The sequence below is a fragment of the Bos indicus x Bos taurus genome, chromosome 4, assembly GCF_003369695.1.
Source record: "Bos indicus x Bos taurus breed Angus x Brahman F1 hybrid chromosome 4, Bos_hybrid_MaternalHap_v2.0, whole genome shotgun sequence".
Taxonomy (NCBI): domain Eukaryota; kingdom Metazoa; phylum Chordata; class Mammalia; order Artiodactyla; family Bovidae; genus Bos; species Bos indicus x Bos taurus.
This window is the reverse complement of record NC_040079.1, coordinates 20,038,579-20,057,464: the sequence shown is the minus strand read 5'-3', so window position 1 is coordinate 20,057,464 and position 18,886 is coordinate 20,038,579. Positions and strand designations below refer to the sequence as shown.

At 39.5% G+C, this 18,886-nt stretch overlaps 1 protein-coding gene across 1 annotated transcript in view; it reads right to left on the bottom strand.

Annotated features, from left to right (window-relative positions):
- Window positions 1-7,724: 7,724 nt before the first annotated feature.
- The window catches only part of MTPN (myotrophin), a 78,045-nt gene continuing 66,883 nt past the window's right edge, over window positions 7,725-18,886 (bottom strand). The window contains exon 4 of the mRNA XM_027538902.1: window positions 7,725-10,931. Within this exon, the coding sequence (XP_027394703.1) occupies window positions 10,845-10,931 (87 nt within the window). The 3' untranslated portion in view covers window positions 7,725-10,844. The remainder of the gene's footprint in view (window positions 10,932-18,886) is intronic.

Genomic DNA, 18,886 nt, shown 5'->3' with positions numbered 1-18,886 from the left:
CTCCAGGTGATGCTCCTGATGTTTCATCAGCAGATTCCTCCATCTAGGGTGGGGTGTCATTGTCTCTTGCTGCATAAGAAAACAAAAAACCCCAAAACCCTAGTGGCTTAAAACAACCATATATATTTGTTTTTAATTCTGCAGTTTGAGCTAGGTCCAGTTGGTGTTTCTTCTGATCTCACCTGAGGTCACTCATGGCTACAGTCCTCTGGGGGCCCAAATGGGGTGGGATAGTCCAAGATGGTCTCACTCATCTGTCTCACTCATCTGTCTCACTCATCTGTGGACTAGGATACCTCAGCTCCTCATGTGGTCTCTCCTGAGGTATAACTCTGGGTTACTTTCCATGCTGAGATTGCTAAGCTCTAAGGAGGCAAGCCCCAGCAAGGCAACACCTGTGTTCTTCTCCTGGTTTCATGTTCGATGTCCCATCTGGCCCCAATATGTCACATGGCCAAGCCCGAGTGTCAGTGTGGGAAAGGGTTGCCCCAAATCCTACATACCCAGACATGACTCACTGGAGACCATTACTGTAATAATCTACTCTAGGTATGAAGAGAGGTGCATTATTTATAGGCTTGAAGTAAAGTGAAAGTTGCTCAGTCATGTCCGACTCTTTGTGACTCCATGGACTATACATGGAATTCTCCAGGCAAGAATACTGGAGTGGGTAGCCTTTCCCTTCTCCAGGGGATCTTCCCAACCCAAGGATTGAACCCAGGTCTCCCACATTGCAGGAGGATTCTTTACCAGCTGAGTCACAGGGAAGCCCAAGAATACTGGAGTGGGTAGCCTATCCCTTCTCCAGTGGATCTTCCTGACCCAGGAATTGAACCAGGGTCTCCTGCATTGCAGGCGGGTTCTTTGCCAACTGAGCTATCAGCGAAGCCCATTTATAGGCTTGGCTTTTATTAATAATTTGTTTCATTTAACACATTACATTCTCCAATGACTTGCTGATCACTCTCTAACTAGGTCCTGGTCAATCCTACAGAGTTTTCTTTAACTTATCTGAACTAAACAAGTATATCAGGAGTTGGCAAGCTTTTTTTGTGAAGGGCCAGAGAGTAAATATTTTAGGCTTTCCTTCCTTGTGAGCTATCAAGTCTCTGTTACAACTACTCACCTCTCCTTTTGAAGTGTGCAAGAGGCCATAAATCAAAAAAAAAAAAAAAAAGTAAGTGAATGGATGTAAAACTGTGTTCCAATAAAAAACTGTATTTATAAAAAAACAGGTGGTGGGGCAGGTTAGGTCTGTGGGACACAGTGTGCTGAGTCTTGATCTATATATTAATTCTAGATGCCAGAAAAACAGTACATTCAAGTAGTGCTATTTTTCAAATGAAAAATTAAATGTCATCTCTGCAGAATTTGATTTTGTCATGAGAAGTGATTGATCAAGGCATGTTACCTGATACTTTTCATCTAATTGCTTAACATCATAAACAAACTCATAAAATGTTTTCTTATAGAATCATAAAATGTTTAAGAACTTGGAAAATGTGTATTTACTGAATAAAATGTCATAAGTTGGTTCAGTGAGAGTTGGAGAGGCAATTTATGTAGAAAGCACAGCCTACCACTAGTATATGGCAGTTGAGTATATACAAGTTACCTGACTTCTCTGAGCTTTCGTTTTCTCATTTGAAAATAGTTCTACCTTATAGTTTTATTAAGTGTAAATGAGTTAGTTCATAGGAAATAGTTAGCATAATGCCCAGACCATAATAGATGCTCAGTTAAAATGTGAAACAAACATCAAAATGTCGTAAAATTCTAATTCCCTTAAATAGTAATTTTTGATAAGCATGGGTACATGATAGGATTTCCAGGTTCATAGTGTTTAGTTTCAAAAACTTAATTTTAACTTTATTAGAAATAATAGGCAAGTTCAGTAAAGTCAGAGGATACAAAAATCAATCTACAAAAATGAGTCATATTTCTATATACAAACAACTATCCAAAAAAGAAAATGGAATTCTAATGTGGTCCAGTGGTTAGGAATCTGTGCTCTTACTGCTGAAGGCCCAGGTTCAATCCTGGGTCAGAGAAATAGGATCCTACAAGCCGTGAAGTGTAGCCAAAAACAAAGAGGAAATTAAGAAAACAATTCCATTTGCAATAGTGTAAAAAAGAATAGGATATTTAGGAATAAATTTAACAACCAAAGTGGTGAAAGGTTGTACACTAAAAACTACAAATCACTGATAAAAGAAATACAGATGGAAAGATGTCCCACATTCACAGACTGGAAAAACTAATATTGTTGAAATGTCCATATTTACCAAAGTGATCTATGGATTTAATGTAATTCTTATTAAAATCCAAAATACATTTTTACAGGAAGAGCAAAACAATCTTAAAATTCATTTGGAACCTTAAGACCCTTAATAGCCAAAGCAGTTTTGAGCAAGAAGAACAAAGCTCCCTGATTTTTAAAACATGTTGCGAAGTTACCATAATCAAAACAGTATAGTACTGGCATAAAAACAGACATTTAGACAGACTGTGGAACAGAATAAAAGAAATTAGAAATAAACTCTGGCATATTCATATGCTCAACTAATATTTGACAGAGGAGCCAAGAAGACTCAATGTGGAAAAGATAGTCTTCAATAAATAGTGTTGGGAAAACTAGATATCCATGTGTAAAAGAAGAAAATTGAATTCCCATCTCACACTATATACAAAACTCAACTCAAAATGGATTAAAGACTTAAAGCCCCAATGCAATAAGACTCCTAGAAAATATAGGGAAAGAGCTTCTAACATTGGTTTCTGAAATGGTTTCTTTGATATAGTATCAAAAGCACAGGCAACAAAAGCAAAACAAGATTAAGTGGGACTACATCAAACTAAAAAGCTTCTGCACAGCAAAAGAAACCATCAACAAAATGAAAGGTCAACCTACGTAATAGGAGAAAATATTTGCAGACCATATAGCTGATAAGGGGTTAATATTCAAATATATAAGGAACTATATAATTCAATGGGATCTTCCCTGGTGGCTCAGACAGTAAAGCGTCTGCCTTTAATGTGGGTAGACCTGGGTTCAATCCCTGGGTCAGGAAGGTTCCCTGGAGAAGGAAATGGCAACCTACTCCAGTACTCTTGCCTGGAAAACGCCATGGATGGAGGAGCCTGGCAGGCTACAGTCCATGGGGTCGCAAAGAGTAGGATATGACTGAGTGACTTCACTTTCTTTCTATAACTCAATAGCAAAAAAAAAAAAAGAAAAACCCAAATAATTTGATTTTAAAAATAGGCAAATTCCCAAATAATTTGATTTTAAAATTTGATTTAAATTTAAAATTTTAACTTCAGAATGTCTGAATAGACATTTTTTCCAAAGAAGACATACAAATGGCCACCATATATATGAAAAAGAGCTCAAGGTCACTAATCATCATTTTTGTTGTTTAGTCGCTAAGTTGTATCCAACTCCTTTGTGACCCCATAGATTGTAGCCTGCAAAGCTTCTCTGTTCATGAGATTTCCTATGGAAGAATACTGGAGTGAGTTGCCATTGCCTACTCCAGGGGATCCTCCTGACCCAGGGATTGAACTTGTGTTTCTTGAGTCTCTTGCATTGGCAGGCACATTCTTTACAACTAAGCCACCTGGGAAGCATCCCTAATCAGGACACCAGGCTCCTCTGTCCATGGGATTTTCTAGGCAAGAGTACTGGAGTGGGTTGCCATTTCCTTCTCCAGGGAACTTCCCAACCCAGGGATCAAACCCAAGTCTCCCACATTGTAGATAGACGCTTTACCGTCTGAGCCACCAGGGAAGTCACCCCTAATCAAGGAACTGCAAATCAAAACCACAATGAGATATCACCTTAATATCAGTTGGGATGGCTGTTATCAAAACAAAACCTCACAAAGGACAAATGTTGGCAAGGATATGGAGAAAAGGGAACCCTTATTGTTTGTGAGAGCGTAAATTCATGCAACTATTATGGAAAACAATATTGAGGTTCCTTAAAATATTAAAAATAGAATTACCATTTGATTCAGTGATTCCATTCCTGGGTATATAGCCAATGAAAGTAAAACCAAGATCTTGAAGAGATAGTTGATAGTTGAATGCACTCCCACATTCCTTGCAGCATTATTCATGATAGCCAAGACATGGAAACAACTTAAATATCTGTTGCTATACAAATGGACAAAGGAAATGTGATATAGGTGTAATATTATTTAGCCCTGGAAAAAGGAAATTCTGCCATTTGCAGCAACGTAGATGGACTTTGAGGGTGTTACACTAAGTGAAATAAGTCAGGAACTAGTTGTGTGTGGTATCAAAAGTATTCAAATTCACGGAAGAAGAGACAGAATGGAGACTGCCAACCGCTAGGGGAGGGGAAAGTGGGGAGGTGTTGGCTAAAGGTTACAAAGTTTATGTTGTGCAAAATAAATAAGTTATGCAGATCTGCTTTTTACAATTTTATCTTTTTACTGAAGTATAGTTGATTTAGTGTTGTACCAGCCTTTACTGTACAGCAAAGTGACTGAGTTATACAGTCATCTCAGACTCTGCAACCCCATGGACTGAACAGCACGCCAGGCTTCCCTGTCTTTCAGTATCTCCCAGAACTTGCTCAGACTCATGTCCATTGAGTCAATGATGCCATCCAACCATCTCATCCTCTTTTGCCCCCTTTTCCTCCTGCCCTCGATCTTTCCCAGCATCGGGGTCTTTTCCAATGAGTTGGCTCTTCACATTGGGTGGTCAAAGCATTGGAACTTCAGCGTCAGTCCTTGCAATGAATACTCAAAGTTGATTTCCTTTAGGATTGCCTGGTTTGATGTAGACATTCTTTTTTTCACACTCTTTTCGATTATGGTTTATCACAGGACATAGAACATATTTCCCAATGCTACACAGCAAGACCTGTTGTTTACCCATCATATATATGATAGCTTGCCCCTGCTAATCCGGAACTCCCAGCCCTTCCCTCCCCCATGAAGTTTCTGTTATGCAAAATAAGTTCTGGAGCTCTATTATTAAGAAAAAGAGGTACCAGGGCTGCTGGGCTTCCTTGAACTTTCTGCAAGGGAGCAGGTATAAGCTCTGGTTTTGGAAGAGAATAGTTTTTCCTCTTCATTTAATTTGAAGGAGTGTGGGCTCTAAAATCAAACATAACTATTGGCTGTGAGCAAGTTATATTTAATCTTATATTCTCTTTTCCTTAACATATGATATTTTAAACATATGATTATTATGAAAATTGAATAAGATAATATAAAAGGGTGGTTTCCTTGCTGGCTCAGTCAGTAAAGAGTCCGCCCACAATGCAGGAGACCCAGGTTCAATCCCTGGGCTGGGAAGATCCCCTGGAGAAGAAAAGGGCAACTCACTCTAGTATTCTTGCCTGGGAAATCCCATGGACAGAGGAGCCTGCAGGGGTAACAGTCCATGGGGTCGCAAACAGTGGACACGACTGAGCAACTAAACCACCACCAAGGTAAAAAGTTCTCAGCACAACTCTTAGCTGAAATACAATAAATATTATTAAAATTTTACTAGTAAAATTAATATAAATTAGATCGAGTACTTTCAAGCCTACTGAAATTGGACTCACAGTTCACCAACAGTGGTACATGGCTAGACTTGGTGGGTGTGCATAAACATATAGGACATTATTAGATATCAGGAAGATACACAGATATCGGATACAGCCTTAGATTTGTTAAAGAAAAACTTAGAAAAACACAGCTTCTTTTTAAGAGAGTTATCTAGTAGTGTCTTCAAAATCAGCATCCAGTGGCTAAGAATTGTCTATGCATTATTTTTCTTTGTGTGATAAGATGCTGTGGCCCGTCAACACTGCCAGACCTGTGACCCATCGTTCTATCCAAATGATGTGAATAAGGCTGCTCTGCTGCAGCTGCTGAATGCATAGAAGTTGCTAGGGTGGCCAGACCATCCTTTGTGTTGCTACTCTATTTACAGCTGTGTTTTAGTATGCGCTATAAATAGCTCAGTGAACTGCATTTGACCCCATGGCCAGCATTTCTTCAGCGTATAATTGATTTGGGTCTGTAAGTTCAGTGGTACTTTTGAGGCTGCTTGGCCAATATTTGAGTACAATGACACCTAGGTGTAGCCCCACGATCCCAGTAGCCAGTAATCCTTTAGCTAGGATTTACTAAAACAAAGTTTATCTTACATTTGACTGTATAATTTGACGTTAGTGGTTCAGATCAAATACAGTGAATGTCTGCTATATATCTGGTGTTCCTAAAACTGCTGATAAATTCTACTGTGTGTGCTAAGTTGCTTCAGTCGTGTCTGACTCTAGAAAAATATCCTATGGCTGATGTGTGATGATCTCCTTAGTGTCTGGGGAAAGACAGTGGATCTAAAACAGGAGATGGTTTGTTGGCACAAGGGTGGCTGTTTCCGAGTTGGTGGTACACCCACTGCAGTAGAGAATCCATTTCCAAAGCACTGATGCCTCCATAGGACAGCAGAGTTGAAAAGGCACCTTGTCTCCCAGAGGGCTCTCCTGCTGTATGTAGGAGACTGCCAGGCAGAAGCCAGCAGGGACACGGCTGGACTAGAGGAATCCCCGTGACCTGTGACATAAGCATGATATTTATGACATATCTCCCCAAATTACTTGCATGTTCCCCTCACTCAGGAATTCAAAGAAAGAGCTTAGACAAGGCTCAAGCCTCAGCAATTCAGCTATGAGGACTGTAACCATGAGTTGCTGCTGGAGACCATGGAAATGCTGTCCACAGCAATTGATGGGACATCCTTCAGGGAAAAATCCTAATAATGAAGGGTCATAGTTCAGCTGGTAAAGAATCAGCCTGCAGTGCAGGAGAGCCTAGTTCAATTCCTAGGTCGGGAAGATCCCCTGGAGAAGGGATAGGCTTCCCTGGTGGCTCAGATGGTAAAATCTGTGTGTAATGCAGGAGACCTGGGTGCAGTCCCGGGGTTGGGAAGATCCCCCAGAGGTGGGCATGGCAACCTACTCCAGTATTGTCTGGAGAATCCCCATGGCCACCATGCATAAAGCCGCAGAGCTGGCCACAACTACGTGAATACACACCATTCTCACCAGCATTCCATCTCTGGCACCGCTGTTCTTACTCTTTTTACCCGGAACATAACTGAAGTTTAGCCACCCTTGATGACACCTTGTTTACAGGCTTTTTGTTTTTCTCTTTATTGTCTTGTACAAACTCATGTGTATTAGATTCACCTGGAGGGCTCACTGTAACAGACTGCTGGGCCTGGGGGGGGGGGCATTTCTATCACGTTCCCAGGTTACAGTTGCTAGTCTAGGAGAGGACAAAATCTAACAGTCTGATATATTGTGAAAGTTCTGTGATAGCTTAAATAAGTGTATGAAAGGATTAAAGAGGTTTAGCTTGATGCTATTCTAACACCTATTAAGATCCTGACGCTTCAAAGTTTCCCAGTTACAGCCTGCTCATAGAAACTCCTCCTCATTTATTAGAAACAGTGTGTACTCGGAAACTGACACAGATGAGCAGAACCTCTCAATGAGATGAGTAGTACAGTTTATTTCAATTAAATCTTTCCTAGTCTTATTTTCTTTCTAGAAGTGGAATAAATGGGGGGAAATTCAGATTAAAGTTTAAGGCAAAGTACCAATACAGTTATAAAGAAGACCAGAGGAGGAAGGTGATAATAACCCAAAGTAACCAAGGGAAGAGAAAAATGAAAAACCCTGACACGTTGGCTGTAGCACAATTCAAGTTTATTCCATTTGTTCTTGCAACACAAAACTTAAACACAGTATTATTTAGCATTCTGATGTACATGAACTAGGATAATGAGAACCCCAACTGTGTCAAATGTATTACACTGTGGAAAAAATGAACTCAAATATATCAAAATGCACAAAGCACTAGTCTTCCTCCATTACTGCTTAGAAAGATATGATTGTTTCTCCATTTACAAAATAGAATCAGGACAATTTAAATTTTTTAGAATTTTGCATGCAAACACTGCAACTGCTTATGTAGGAGGGCACTTCACCAGCTTCTTCTATACACAATCGAGTATACAATATTGCATGGAAGAAAACAGCAGCTCAGTTGAAGTTTTAGGGGAAAAAAATCAAATAGGTACATATAGATTTGAAATCCATTATTTGGGGGAAGGAAATCAATGAATGAAGGGCCTGCTTGCTGGCAGCTTCCACCCATGGCATCCACCTACTTCTCCTTCAGGCCCCACTGGGTTTAGAAGGTTAGCTATGCAGAGAACTACTGGGTCGATTCTGGTGCCGTTAGCTGAACTGTAAGTCTACAGACGCCAGTCTGAAGCTGCCAGGGGGAACCTGTTAGGATACTAATGTAGACAGGCAAACCACCTGTTTTCACTTGAAATAGTGCATATGAAAAGACTGACTTAATACAAAACTACAGAACATGCAAGATTTTTTTCTGAGATGTTAAATATTACTGCAGTGGAGAACAAAACTTAACCTTTTACTAATGCATGTAGTACCAAAAAAGCAGACAAGGTTTTAGCTTTCTTTACTCAAAATATGAACATTAAGTGTTGTAAATTTCTCTGCCAAGTGGTTCAGAAATACATTATAAATAACCTAGTTAAAAAAAAAACAAACTCTAAACCATCTTGGTCAGTCTATTCTATGTTTATCTGTTATTTTCTCAAGCAACCGCTTCATAATTACGGGGTTTACAAAATGGCTGAGAAAGAAGAGGGAAGGCAAAGTAGCCTCTACTGCATTACAGGGAACACCAGGATAAACTGTACAAAGAGTCACATGGTCTCTGGACCAGTGACTGGAGGAAGCAGACCAGGTTTAGGAATGATAGAACAGCACACTCTCTACAGTAGCCCACTACAGAAAACACTCGGAAAGTAAAGGTGAAAACTGTGTAGAGAGTAAAAGTCGAGCCTTTTAAACAGCAGTATGCCAAGAAGCGAAAACAAAGATACCAGAACACCTTGTACGCTGACAGTACACGCTGACAGAGTGCCCTCCATCTTCAGCGAGGATCACTGTGTTTCAGTTCAGTGATGGCATAAAGCACTAATTACTGACTTCTAATCCAACTCTAATAGCCTGCATCAAGACAGCAGAATTAGCCACAGGTATCAAAGTATTTAAACCAGTATTCTGTGATTGTTTTCTTGGACGCAGGAAAATTCCAGGGTTAGGCTAGTTTTAAGTGAAAAAGCCACAGGATAAAAAAAGGGTTCACCAGGGAAAAATACACACAAACAAACCCACACATCAACCAACCAATCAGCAACTGGTAAGATTTGTTATTGGCCAGGCTGACTATTCTTGGTACTAGTTTAACCCTGTTGTAGGATGCTACATGGCCTTAAAAAATTGTCATTAATTCTTTATTAACCACAATCTGAATACAAGTCCCTAACCCACCCTCCCCCCACTTTTAAAAATTTGAGGTACATTCAATTATTGCATGACATGGCTAAGGAAAAATGCTAGTATTTTTAGTAAGCATATATGGATGGCAAGTCAAATGAATCTTATTTTATATGCAGGACAGCAAATTTAAGGGTATATGTATGTTTTAATCAGCTGTACTGCTCAAGAAATAAACATTAGAAAATGTGTCTATTTTCTGCAGGTCAGAACACCATTTTAGGGCACTGTATTTTTAAAAATACAGAATATAATTTGAAGGTGTCCCATTTTATGCAGTGCATAAAAGAGAAAAGAAACAAAAATATATTAGGCAGGTGGGCTGGCATACATTCAGCAGAAGCCTATCAACAGCTCTGGGCAACCTGGTGACATGCGTATTTTTAAGAGATGGGGTTAAACTGGTCCGAACAGTAAATCTCACCCCAGTGAGAGCTTTGGTGCAGTAAGTAATCAGCATCCAAGGTGGGTCTGAGAGAGGCATTCCAAAAGAATGTTCCTTGATTCTTCAAACAGAAGTGAGGCCAATCTAGTCAAACAGCAAATGAAGAAAATCCGTAGGTACTAGGACAACTCTTCTCTCTGTATCTAACAGGCTTATGGCTATGATTCTATTTTTAAATCCCCTTTTACTACCAGCGAGAGTTGGAAAGTGTTTCAATGTTCTATGTCTGAATCTAGAGGAAGGGAAAAAAAAAAAGCAGACTGGAATGATTTCTCCTTTAGACTTCCAAAATTTGAGATTTTATAAATAAAACTAGTCAGTTTTACCTAAAGAGACATGAAATCCATGTGAAGGGGGAGAGGAAACCCAAAGTCCAGCCGTCCAGCAGCAGAGGAGTGTGCGCCCCCTCGCCTTAACCGAGCTCTCATGTAAAGCTGGAAGTCACCAGGGGAGATTTGGTCACCAACCTCAGGCAGCGCTCGTAACTACGCTGGGAAATCCCCACTAGAGTGCATCTTAAGGCAGAAGGCTAGAGCTAATTGCTTGTCTCAGCACCCTAAGTTTCGTCACAGCAGCCACTACTGCTCACACAGATAGGGCTACCAAATATATAGTTGGCCTTGGTATAATCAGACCCTCAACACAATCTAATAAATTAGCCAGGGAGCTGAAAAGGTCAAATATTAACGGTATGTTTTGTCTTTGCTCTCCCATGGGTATCAGTTTTTTTTTTTTAAACTGGAAATGGAAAAGAGGCTGACCTGATCAGGAATCCTAGTAAAAGCCTGATCTTGTTTTTTCCCTCTCCTCCCAAACATTGTTTATTTTGTTCCTGGTAGTCTGATTTGTTATGAATTTCTCTCTCCCCTCACCCCTCTAAAAGTATTTTAGCTGAAGAAGCTGGCAGATAGAGAGTAACAGACAGACAGGCAGCAGTGTGAGGCCACAGGAGAGTCATTCTTCCAGAGCTGTTAGCCCATCCGTCCATCACTGAAGAAGGGCTTTGATTGCCTGGTTGTCAGTGGCTTCAAAGGCAGTCAGTCCATCAGGACCTTTCACAGTCTTATCGGCACCCTGGAAAACAAAGGAAAGAGCCTTTATCATTAAACAAGCCTACAACCAAGAGAAGAGAATGAAAGGCTAGATTAGTTGGCACATGCAAAACTTCTTTGCTCCTGGAATCTGTTCCACTGAAGGAAAACCCCCAAACAGTTGTCAAGGATACAGATTAAGCTGTAAAAATATCAGATTATTTTTCACTATATTGCACTAGAAATATACAAACTACAAACACAACTTGCCAATAACATAGGCAATGACTGGTTTTTATTTATAATTACTACTACTACTACTAAGTCGCTTCAGTCGTGTCCGACTCTGTGCGACCCCATGGACTGCAGCCTACCGGGCTTCTCCGTCCATGGGATTCTCTAGGCAAGAATACTGGAGTGGGTTGCCATTTCCTTCTCCAATGCATGAAAGTGAAAAGTGAAGTCACTCAGTCATGTCCAACTCTTAGCGACCCCATGGACTGCAGCCTACCAGGCTCCTCCATCCATGGGATTTTCCAGGCAATAGTACCGGAGTGGGGTGCCATGGCCTTCTGGTTAGGTATTACTTATAATACCTAACTAATTAAGTTTTAAACAGGAAGATCCCTGTGTGTAGTATATAATGAGGGTGGGGAGAGAACACTTTTGCTAAAAAAAGCATTACTGTGACAACACTTTCTTCTCTGCAACATTTTTTGGAGAGTGTATAAATATTACACACATATTTTTAAAATCTAGAACTTACAAATCTTTTAGACAAATTCCTAAAGAACATGTATGACACTGGTCATTATACTTCCAAAAACTGAGCAGTAAAGGACTGGAATGTAAGCCAGGAAGGGAGGGTCCCTGCTACACTCCAGAGAGAGTCTCTCCAGTTTGCTCCCTTGTGCTTCAGGAGGAGAGTGCTGTTCTGGACATTTTACTTCCAACATGGCACTGCAGTTTTGAGAATGTGTACATATGCTTTGGTTGGTGTCTGTTGTTCTTATCCATCTTCCCTTATTAGAATAAAAACTCAATGGGAAGTAGAAATCTTATTCATATTATCCACTACTGTGTCCCCAGTATTTAAACAAGTGCCTGGTGCATGGGAGGTGAATTTGCTCCCAAACTGTGTCTGAACTCTCTAACTCCCTGTGCCAGCAACACTCCACCATCTGAGGGTGCTCTGAGAGCTCCAGCCCAACCAGGATGTATTCATCAAATAACCTCTAGTGTCCTGTCCTCCTCCATTGCCAAGTCTCTCCTCTTCCTGAGGCCTACAGAACTGTCTAAACTTGGAGTACACCGTCATGTAGAGACCAAAGTCAGTCAAATTCACCAGTCTCTCCTCCCATTCATTGTTCAATGTGCTAATCCTCTAGAATGTCTCACCATTCCTAAACCATTCCATACCTTTACATTGCTGGGTTCCATAGGGAATGCCCTGCCCCCTTTCTCTGGGAAACCCATTCAATCATTCAACAAATATTTACTGACTGTCTGATGTATAGACACTGTGTAAGGGGCTTGTGGTGATTCAGTCACTAAGTCGTGTCCGACTCTTGTGACCTCAGGGATGGTAGCCAATCAGACTCCTCTCTCGATGGGACTTCCTAGGCGTAGGGGCTGGAGAATCAAAGGAAAAACAAGATACACTCTGCCAGTCTGGCTCGTGTGAGAGACAAACAAATGAACAATTATGATACAATGGGATGAGAACAAAAAGAGCACTATGCACAGTGGTGAGTGGCCCATAAACTAGAATGGGATGAGGTAGGAGTGTGCAAGAGTCTTTCTGGATGAGGTAATGCTTGAGCTGGGTCTTGATGAGTAAGTACAAGCTGATTAGGTGAGCCAGGAAGGAGATGACAGAAATTCTAGCAAGTGTTAAATTATCACAAAGTCCTCCCCATTACGAATATAAAGGTTTGCTTTCTCCTTTTCTAAGTGATTTTAACTGCACTATGAGACACACGGAACTTACAGTCAAGTGACAGAGAAATCTGCAAGTGAGAACTTCAGTGGCGAGCATGCCAACACAGGTTAAGTGACAATAATTGGGTCAGTTGTATTCAAAACAAATTCTTTAAAATTTTTTTTACCGAAGTCTAGCTGAAAGACACTGTTGTATTAATTACTATTGCACAGTAAAGTGACTCAGTTATACGTATATACATTTTTTTTCATATTCTTTTCCATTATGGTTTACGTAGGACCGTATTGTTCACCATTCTATATATGCCAGTTTGCATCTGCTAATCCCAAACTCCCAATCCATCCCTCTTCCACATCACTATCCCTTTGCAACCACCAGTCTGTTCTGTGTCCCTGTTTCTGTTTCACAGACAGGTTCATCTGTGTCATACTTTAGACCCTACATATAAGTGATATCATATGGTATTTGTCTTTCTCTTTTTGATTTACTTCACTTAGTATGACAATCTTTAGGCCCATCCATGTTGCTGCAAATGGCATACTTTCATTCCTTTTTATGACTGAGGAGTATTCCACCGTAATATATGCACCACATCTTTATTCATCTGTTGGTGGACATTTCGGCTGTTTCCATGTCTTGGCTACTGTAAACAGTGAACAGAGGGGTGCATGTCTCTTTTTAGAATTATAGTTTCGTCTGGCTTATAAGGCCAGAAGTGGATCATATGGTGGTTCTATTTTTAACAAAACAATTATTCTTATTGGTAACTGTTTTTATGACTAGCACTGTAAACTGTAATTCTGCATTAACAAAAAGTCAAATATCACAGTGAACATCTGTTGCTTTTTAGCTGCCAGAGTTCACTTCCCTTCTTTTGATAACAGCATCCTAATTTCATTCCAGGGAATCATTTGTCCCTATTGTGTGGACTCCTCAAACTGTAACTTAAGGTGCCAGGTACTTTTCTTGCCAACCATCAGAGCAGGACACTCACTTCCGGATTTTGAATCTTGACTGAAGAGAGCAAAAGAAAGGCAACAAGAAGTCAGAGCTCACTTATTTCTGTGGCGTCACCCAGAAAAGGCAGCAGAGAAGCCTCTCCTATCTAAAGTCTCACAGCTGGCATAGTTCTGGCCTCTTCTCAGCCCAGTACTCCAACTTGCCAACTGATTCTATGATTAGTCCAATTATCTTCTACTTGTGAGAGTCAAATTCTGCTATTTGCAACCCCAAAAATCTAGCTGATAAAAGTATCTAAAATTTTATATATGCCATCTCTTTTTTCCTAATTATAACACAAACTAATCACAGAACTCAGAAGACACACCAAAAAAGCCCCCATAATACTCATTATTCTATAAGCCAGATACAACATTAACATTCTAGTGTTTCTATCTACTCTCTATGTCCTAAATATGTATGTGCATGTATCGCTTTTAAAAATAAATGAGTAAGCATAAGAGAAACGGAGTGACTCTTACACCACACAAAAAAACTTTAAGATAAGTATTACCAGAGACAAAGAGGGACATTTCGTATTATTAAAAGGCTTAATATCCAAAATTTCCAAATAAAACCAAGAAAACAATTCCATTTATGATAGCATCAAAAATAAATGTTAGGGATAAATTTAATGAACTCAAACCAGTTCTTCTAAAAATGATAGAGCAGTTCTGTCAATGTGGAAAAAGATATTAAAAGAAAATGATTTTTTGGTAGCTGATTGGAGAACTTAAGATATTTCTTAGTATCTCAACCCTTCCTCGAGGAAACCATTTTCAATCAATTGTTATTAGTCCCAGGGATCGTCCATGGCTCTAATACGCTCATGCCACTGGAGTTATTAACTTCAGATATTACCTTCTGATTCCCCACCACGCAGATGCGGCTCTAGCACACTACCACCTTCTACCCCAGACCCTCCCCATTTCTTACACTTAAAAACAGCAGTTTTGTTTCTCTGTAAATGTGTGATGTGTTTATTTAAACCTGTGCTTCTTGTTTCATCAATTCTGACAGTATCTCTGCTCTGTAAGATACTTTCTCTACCTTCACCCAATCCTTGCCCCCAAATGGGTTTTGAGATTCATATGAATGAGATAATACAGTATTTGTTTTTGTCCAATATATCTCACTTAGCACAATGCCCTCAAGGCCTCTCTGTTGTTACAAATGGCAGGATTTTCTTTTTTTAAATAGCTGAATAACATTCCATTGCAGTGTGTATGTGTATATATACACACACACATATATCACATTTTCTTTATTCACACAGGTTATTTTCAAGTCTTGGTCACAGTAAATAATGCTGCAGTGAACACAAGGTACAGATATCTTTTTGAGTTAGGATTTCTGTTTCCTTCAGATAAACACCCAGAAGTAGAACTGCTGGATCATATGGTAGTCCTATTTTTAATTCCTGAGGCCCCTCCATACTGTTTTCCACAGAGGCTGCACCAACTTACACCCTGCAAATAGTGCACTGCTGCTACTGCTAAGTCGCTTCAGTCGTGTCCGACTCAGTGCGACTCCATAGACAGCAGCCCACCATGCTCCCCCGTCCCTGGGATTCTCCAGGCAAGAACACTGGAGTAGGTTGCCATTTCCTTCTCCAATGCATGAAAGTGAAAAGTGAAAGTGAAGTTGCTCAGTCGTGTCTGATTCCTAGCGACCCCATGGACTGCAGCCCACCAGGCTCCTCCATCCATGGGATTTTCCAGGCAAGAGTACTGGAGTGGGGTGCCATTGCCTTCTCCAGCCAATAGTGCACAAGGGTTCCCTTTTTTTCACATCCCTGCCAACACTTACTGTTTCCTATATCCGTGATAACAGCCATTCTAATAGGCGTGAGGTGACAATTCATTGTGGTTGATTTATATTTCCCTGATGATTACTAATGTTGAGGAACCTTTTAATGTACCTGCTGGCCATCTGAATATCTTTTGTAAAAAATGTCTATTCAGATCCTCTATCCATTTTAAAATAAGATTTTTTTAACTGAGTTTTTTTCCTGTTATGTGAATATTCTGTTTTGGTTATTAACCCCTTATCATATATATGATTTGCAAATAATTCTCTCCCATTCTATAGGTTGCCCTTTCATCTTGTTGATGGTTTTGTTTTTGGTGCCAAATTCAAAAACTTATCACCAAAATGAATGGCAAGGAGCTTATCATCCATGTTTTTTTTCCTCAAAGTTCCATGGTTTCAGGTCTTATTTTAAAGTCTTTAATCCATTTTGAGTTAATTTTTGTGTGTAGTTGTAAGATAGTGGTCCAGTTTCATTCTTTTGCATATACCTGTCCACTTTTCAATATCATTAATGGACCACACTGTCCTTTCCCTATTGTATACTCTTAGCTGCTTAACGGTAAATTCGTTGACTGTGTGTGTATCAGTTCAGTCGTTCAGTCATGTCCGACTCTTTGTGACCCCATGGACATAGCCCACCAGGCTCCTCTGTCCGTGAAATTTCCCAGGCAAGAATACTGGAGTGGGTTGCCATTTCCTACTCTTCGCAACTCAGGGATTGAACTCACATCTGTGTCTTCTGCATCAGCAGGGAGATTTATTACCACTGGGCCACCTGGGGAGCAATTTTGCTTCCTACATATTTGTAATACAGTTTGAAATCAGGAAGTGTGACACCGCTAGCTTTGTTATTTTTTCTCAAGATTGCTTTGAGTATTCAGGATCTGCTGTGGTTCCATACAAATTTTAGCACTGTTTAATCTATTAAAATTGCCATTGGAATTCTGATAGGAACAGCATTAAAGCTTCTTTGGGCAATATGGACATTTTAACAATATTAATTCTGCCAATGCATGAGCACAAAGTATCTTTCCATTTATTTGTGTCTTCTTCAATATATTTCATCAATGTAGTTTTCAGCATACGAATGAGTCTTCTGCCTTCTTGGTTAAATTTACTCCTAGGTATTTCATTCTTTTTGATGCAATTATTTTAAGTGGAACTTAAATTCTCTTATAATTTGTAATTAGTATATAGAAACACAACAGATTTTTGGATATTGGTTTTGTATCCTGATACTTAACTGAATTAGGTGAATAGTTCTAAGTTATTTTAGTGGAGTCTTTAGGGTTTTCTATAATATATGTTGTGTCATTGGCAAAAAGAGAACATTTTACTTCTTCCCTTTCAAATTGGATACCTTTTATTTCTTTTCTTCTCTAACCGCTCTGGCTAGGGATTTCCAGTACTATGTTAAATAAGTGGTGTGAGTGGGCATCCTCATCTAGTTCATTATCTTAGAGGAAAAGCTGTGTTTTTCGCAGTTGAGTATGATATACAGGTTGTGGTCATAATACAGCCTTTGTTATGCTGTGGTATATTCCCTCTCTATCTGATTTATTGAGTGTTTTCATTATGAATGAATGTTAAATTATGTCCATGCTTTTTCTGCATCTACTGAAATAATCATATGATTTTTATCCTTGTTATTGCATTATATCACAATGATTGATTTGCAGATTCTGAATTGTCCTTGTGTCCCTGGAATAATCTGATCATGGAGTATGAAACTTTTAATGTATTGCTGAGTTTGGTTTGCTGACATTTTGTTGAGGATTTCTATATCTATGTTCATCAGGGATACTGGCCTGCAATTTTCTTGTGGCATCCTTGTCTGGTTTTGGATGAGGAAATGCTGGCCTTGTAAAATGAGACTGGAAGCGGTCCCATCTGTACTGATGTTTTTGGGAAGAGTTTGAGAAGGACTGATATTAACTCTTCTTTAAATGTTTGGTAGAACTCACCAGTAAAGCTATCTGGTCCTGAATACTGATAGAAATTTACAGTTAATATATAAAAACAATGCTTAAATTACTGCTGGGTAGACAAAGATGCCACACGAAAAAAGAAAACTACAGGCCAATATCACTGATGAACATAGATGCAAAAATCCTCAACAACATTCTAGTAAACAGAATCCAGCAACATACTAAAAAGATCATACATAATGACCAAGTGGGCTTTATTCCAGGGATGCAAGGATTCAATATTTGCAAATCAATCAATGTGATACACCACATTAACAAACTGAAAGATAAAAACCCATATGATTATCTCAACAGATGCAGAGAAAGCCTTTGACAAAATTCAACACCCATTTATGATAAAAATTCTCCAGAAAGCAGGCACAGAAGGAAAATACCTCAACATAATAAAAGCCATATATGATAAACCCACAGCAAACATTATCTTCAATGGCGAAAAACTGAAAGCAAAGAATTATCTCAAAAATACACAAGCAGCTCATGCAGCTCAATACCAGAAAAATAAATGATCCAATCAAAAAATGAGCCAAAGAACTAAACAGACATTTCTCCAAAGAAGACATACAGATGGCTAACAAACACATGAAAAGATGCTCAACATCACTCATTATCAGAGAAATGCAAATCAAAACCACTATGAGGTACCATCTCACGCCGGTCAGAATGGCTGCCATCAAAAAGTCTACAAACAATAAATGCTGGAGAGGGTGTGGAGAAAAGGGAACCCTCTTACATTGTTGGTGGGAATGCAAACTAGTACAGCCATTATGGAGAAGAGTGTGGAGATTCCTTAAAAAACTGGAAATAGAACTGCCATATGACCCAGCAATCCCACTCCTGGGCATACACACTGAGGAAACCAGAACTTAAAGAGACACATGTACCCTAATGTTCATCGCAGCACTGTTTACAATAGCTAGGACACGGAAGCAACCTAGATGTCCACTGGCAGACAAATGAATAAGAAAGTTGCAGTACATATACACAACGGAATATTACTCAGCTATTAAAAAGAACACATCTGAATCAGTTCTAATGAGGTGGATGAAACTGGGGCCTATTATACAGAGTAAAGTCAGAAAGAAAAACACCAATACAGTATATTAACACACACATGGAATTTAGAAAGATGGTAACGGCAACCCTACATGTGAGACAGCAAAAGAGACACAGATATAAAGAACAGACTTTTGGACTCTGTGGGAGAAGGCGAGGGTGGGATGATTTGAAAGAACAGCATTGAAACATGTATATTACCAT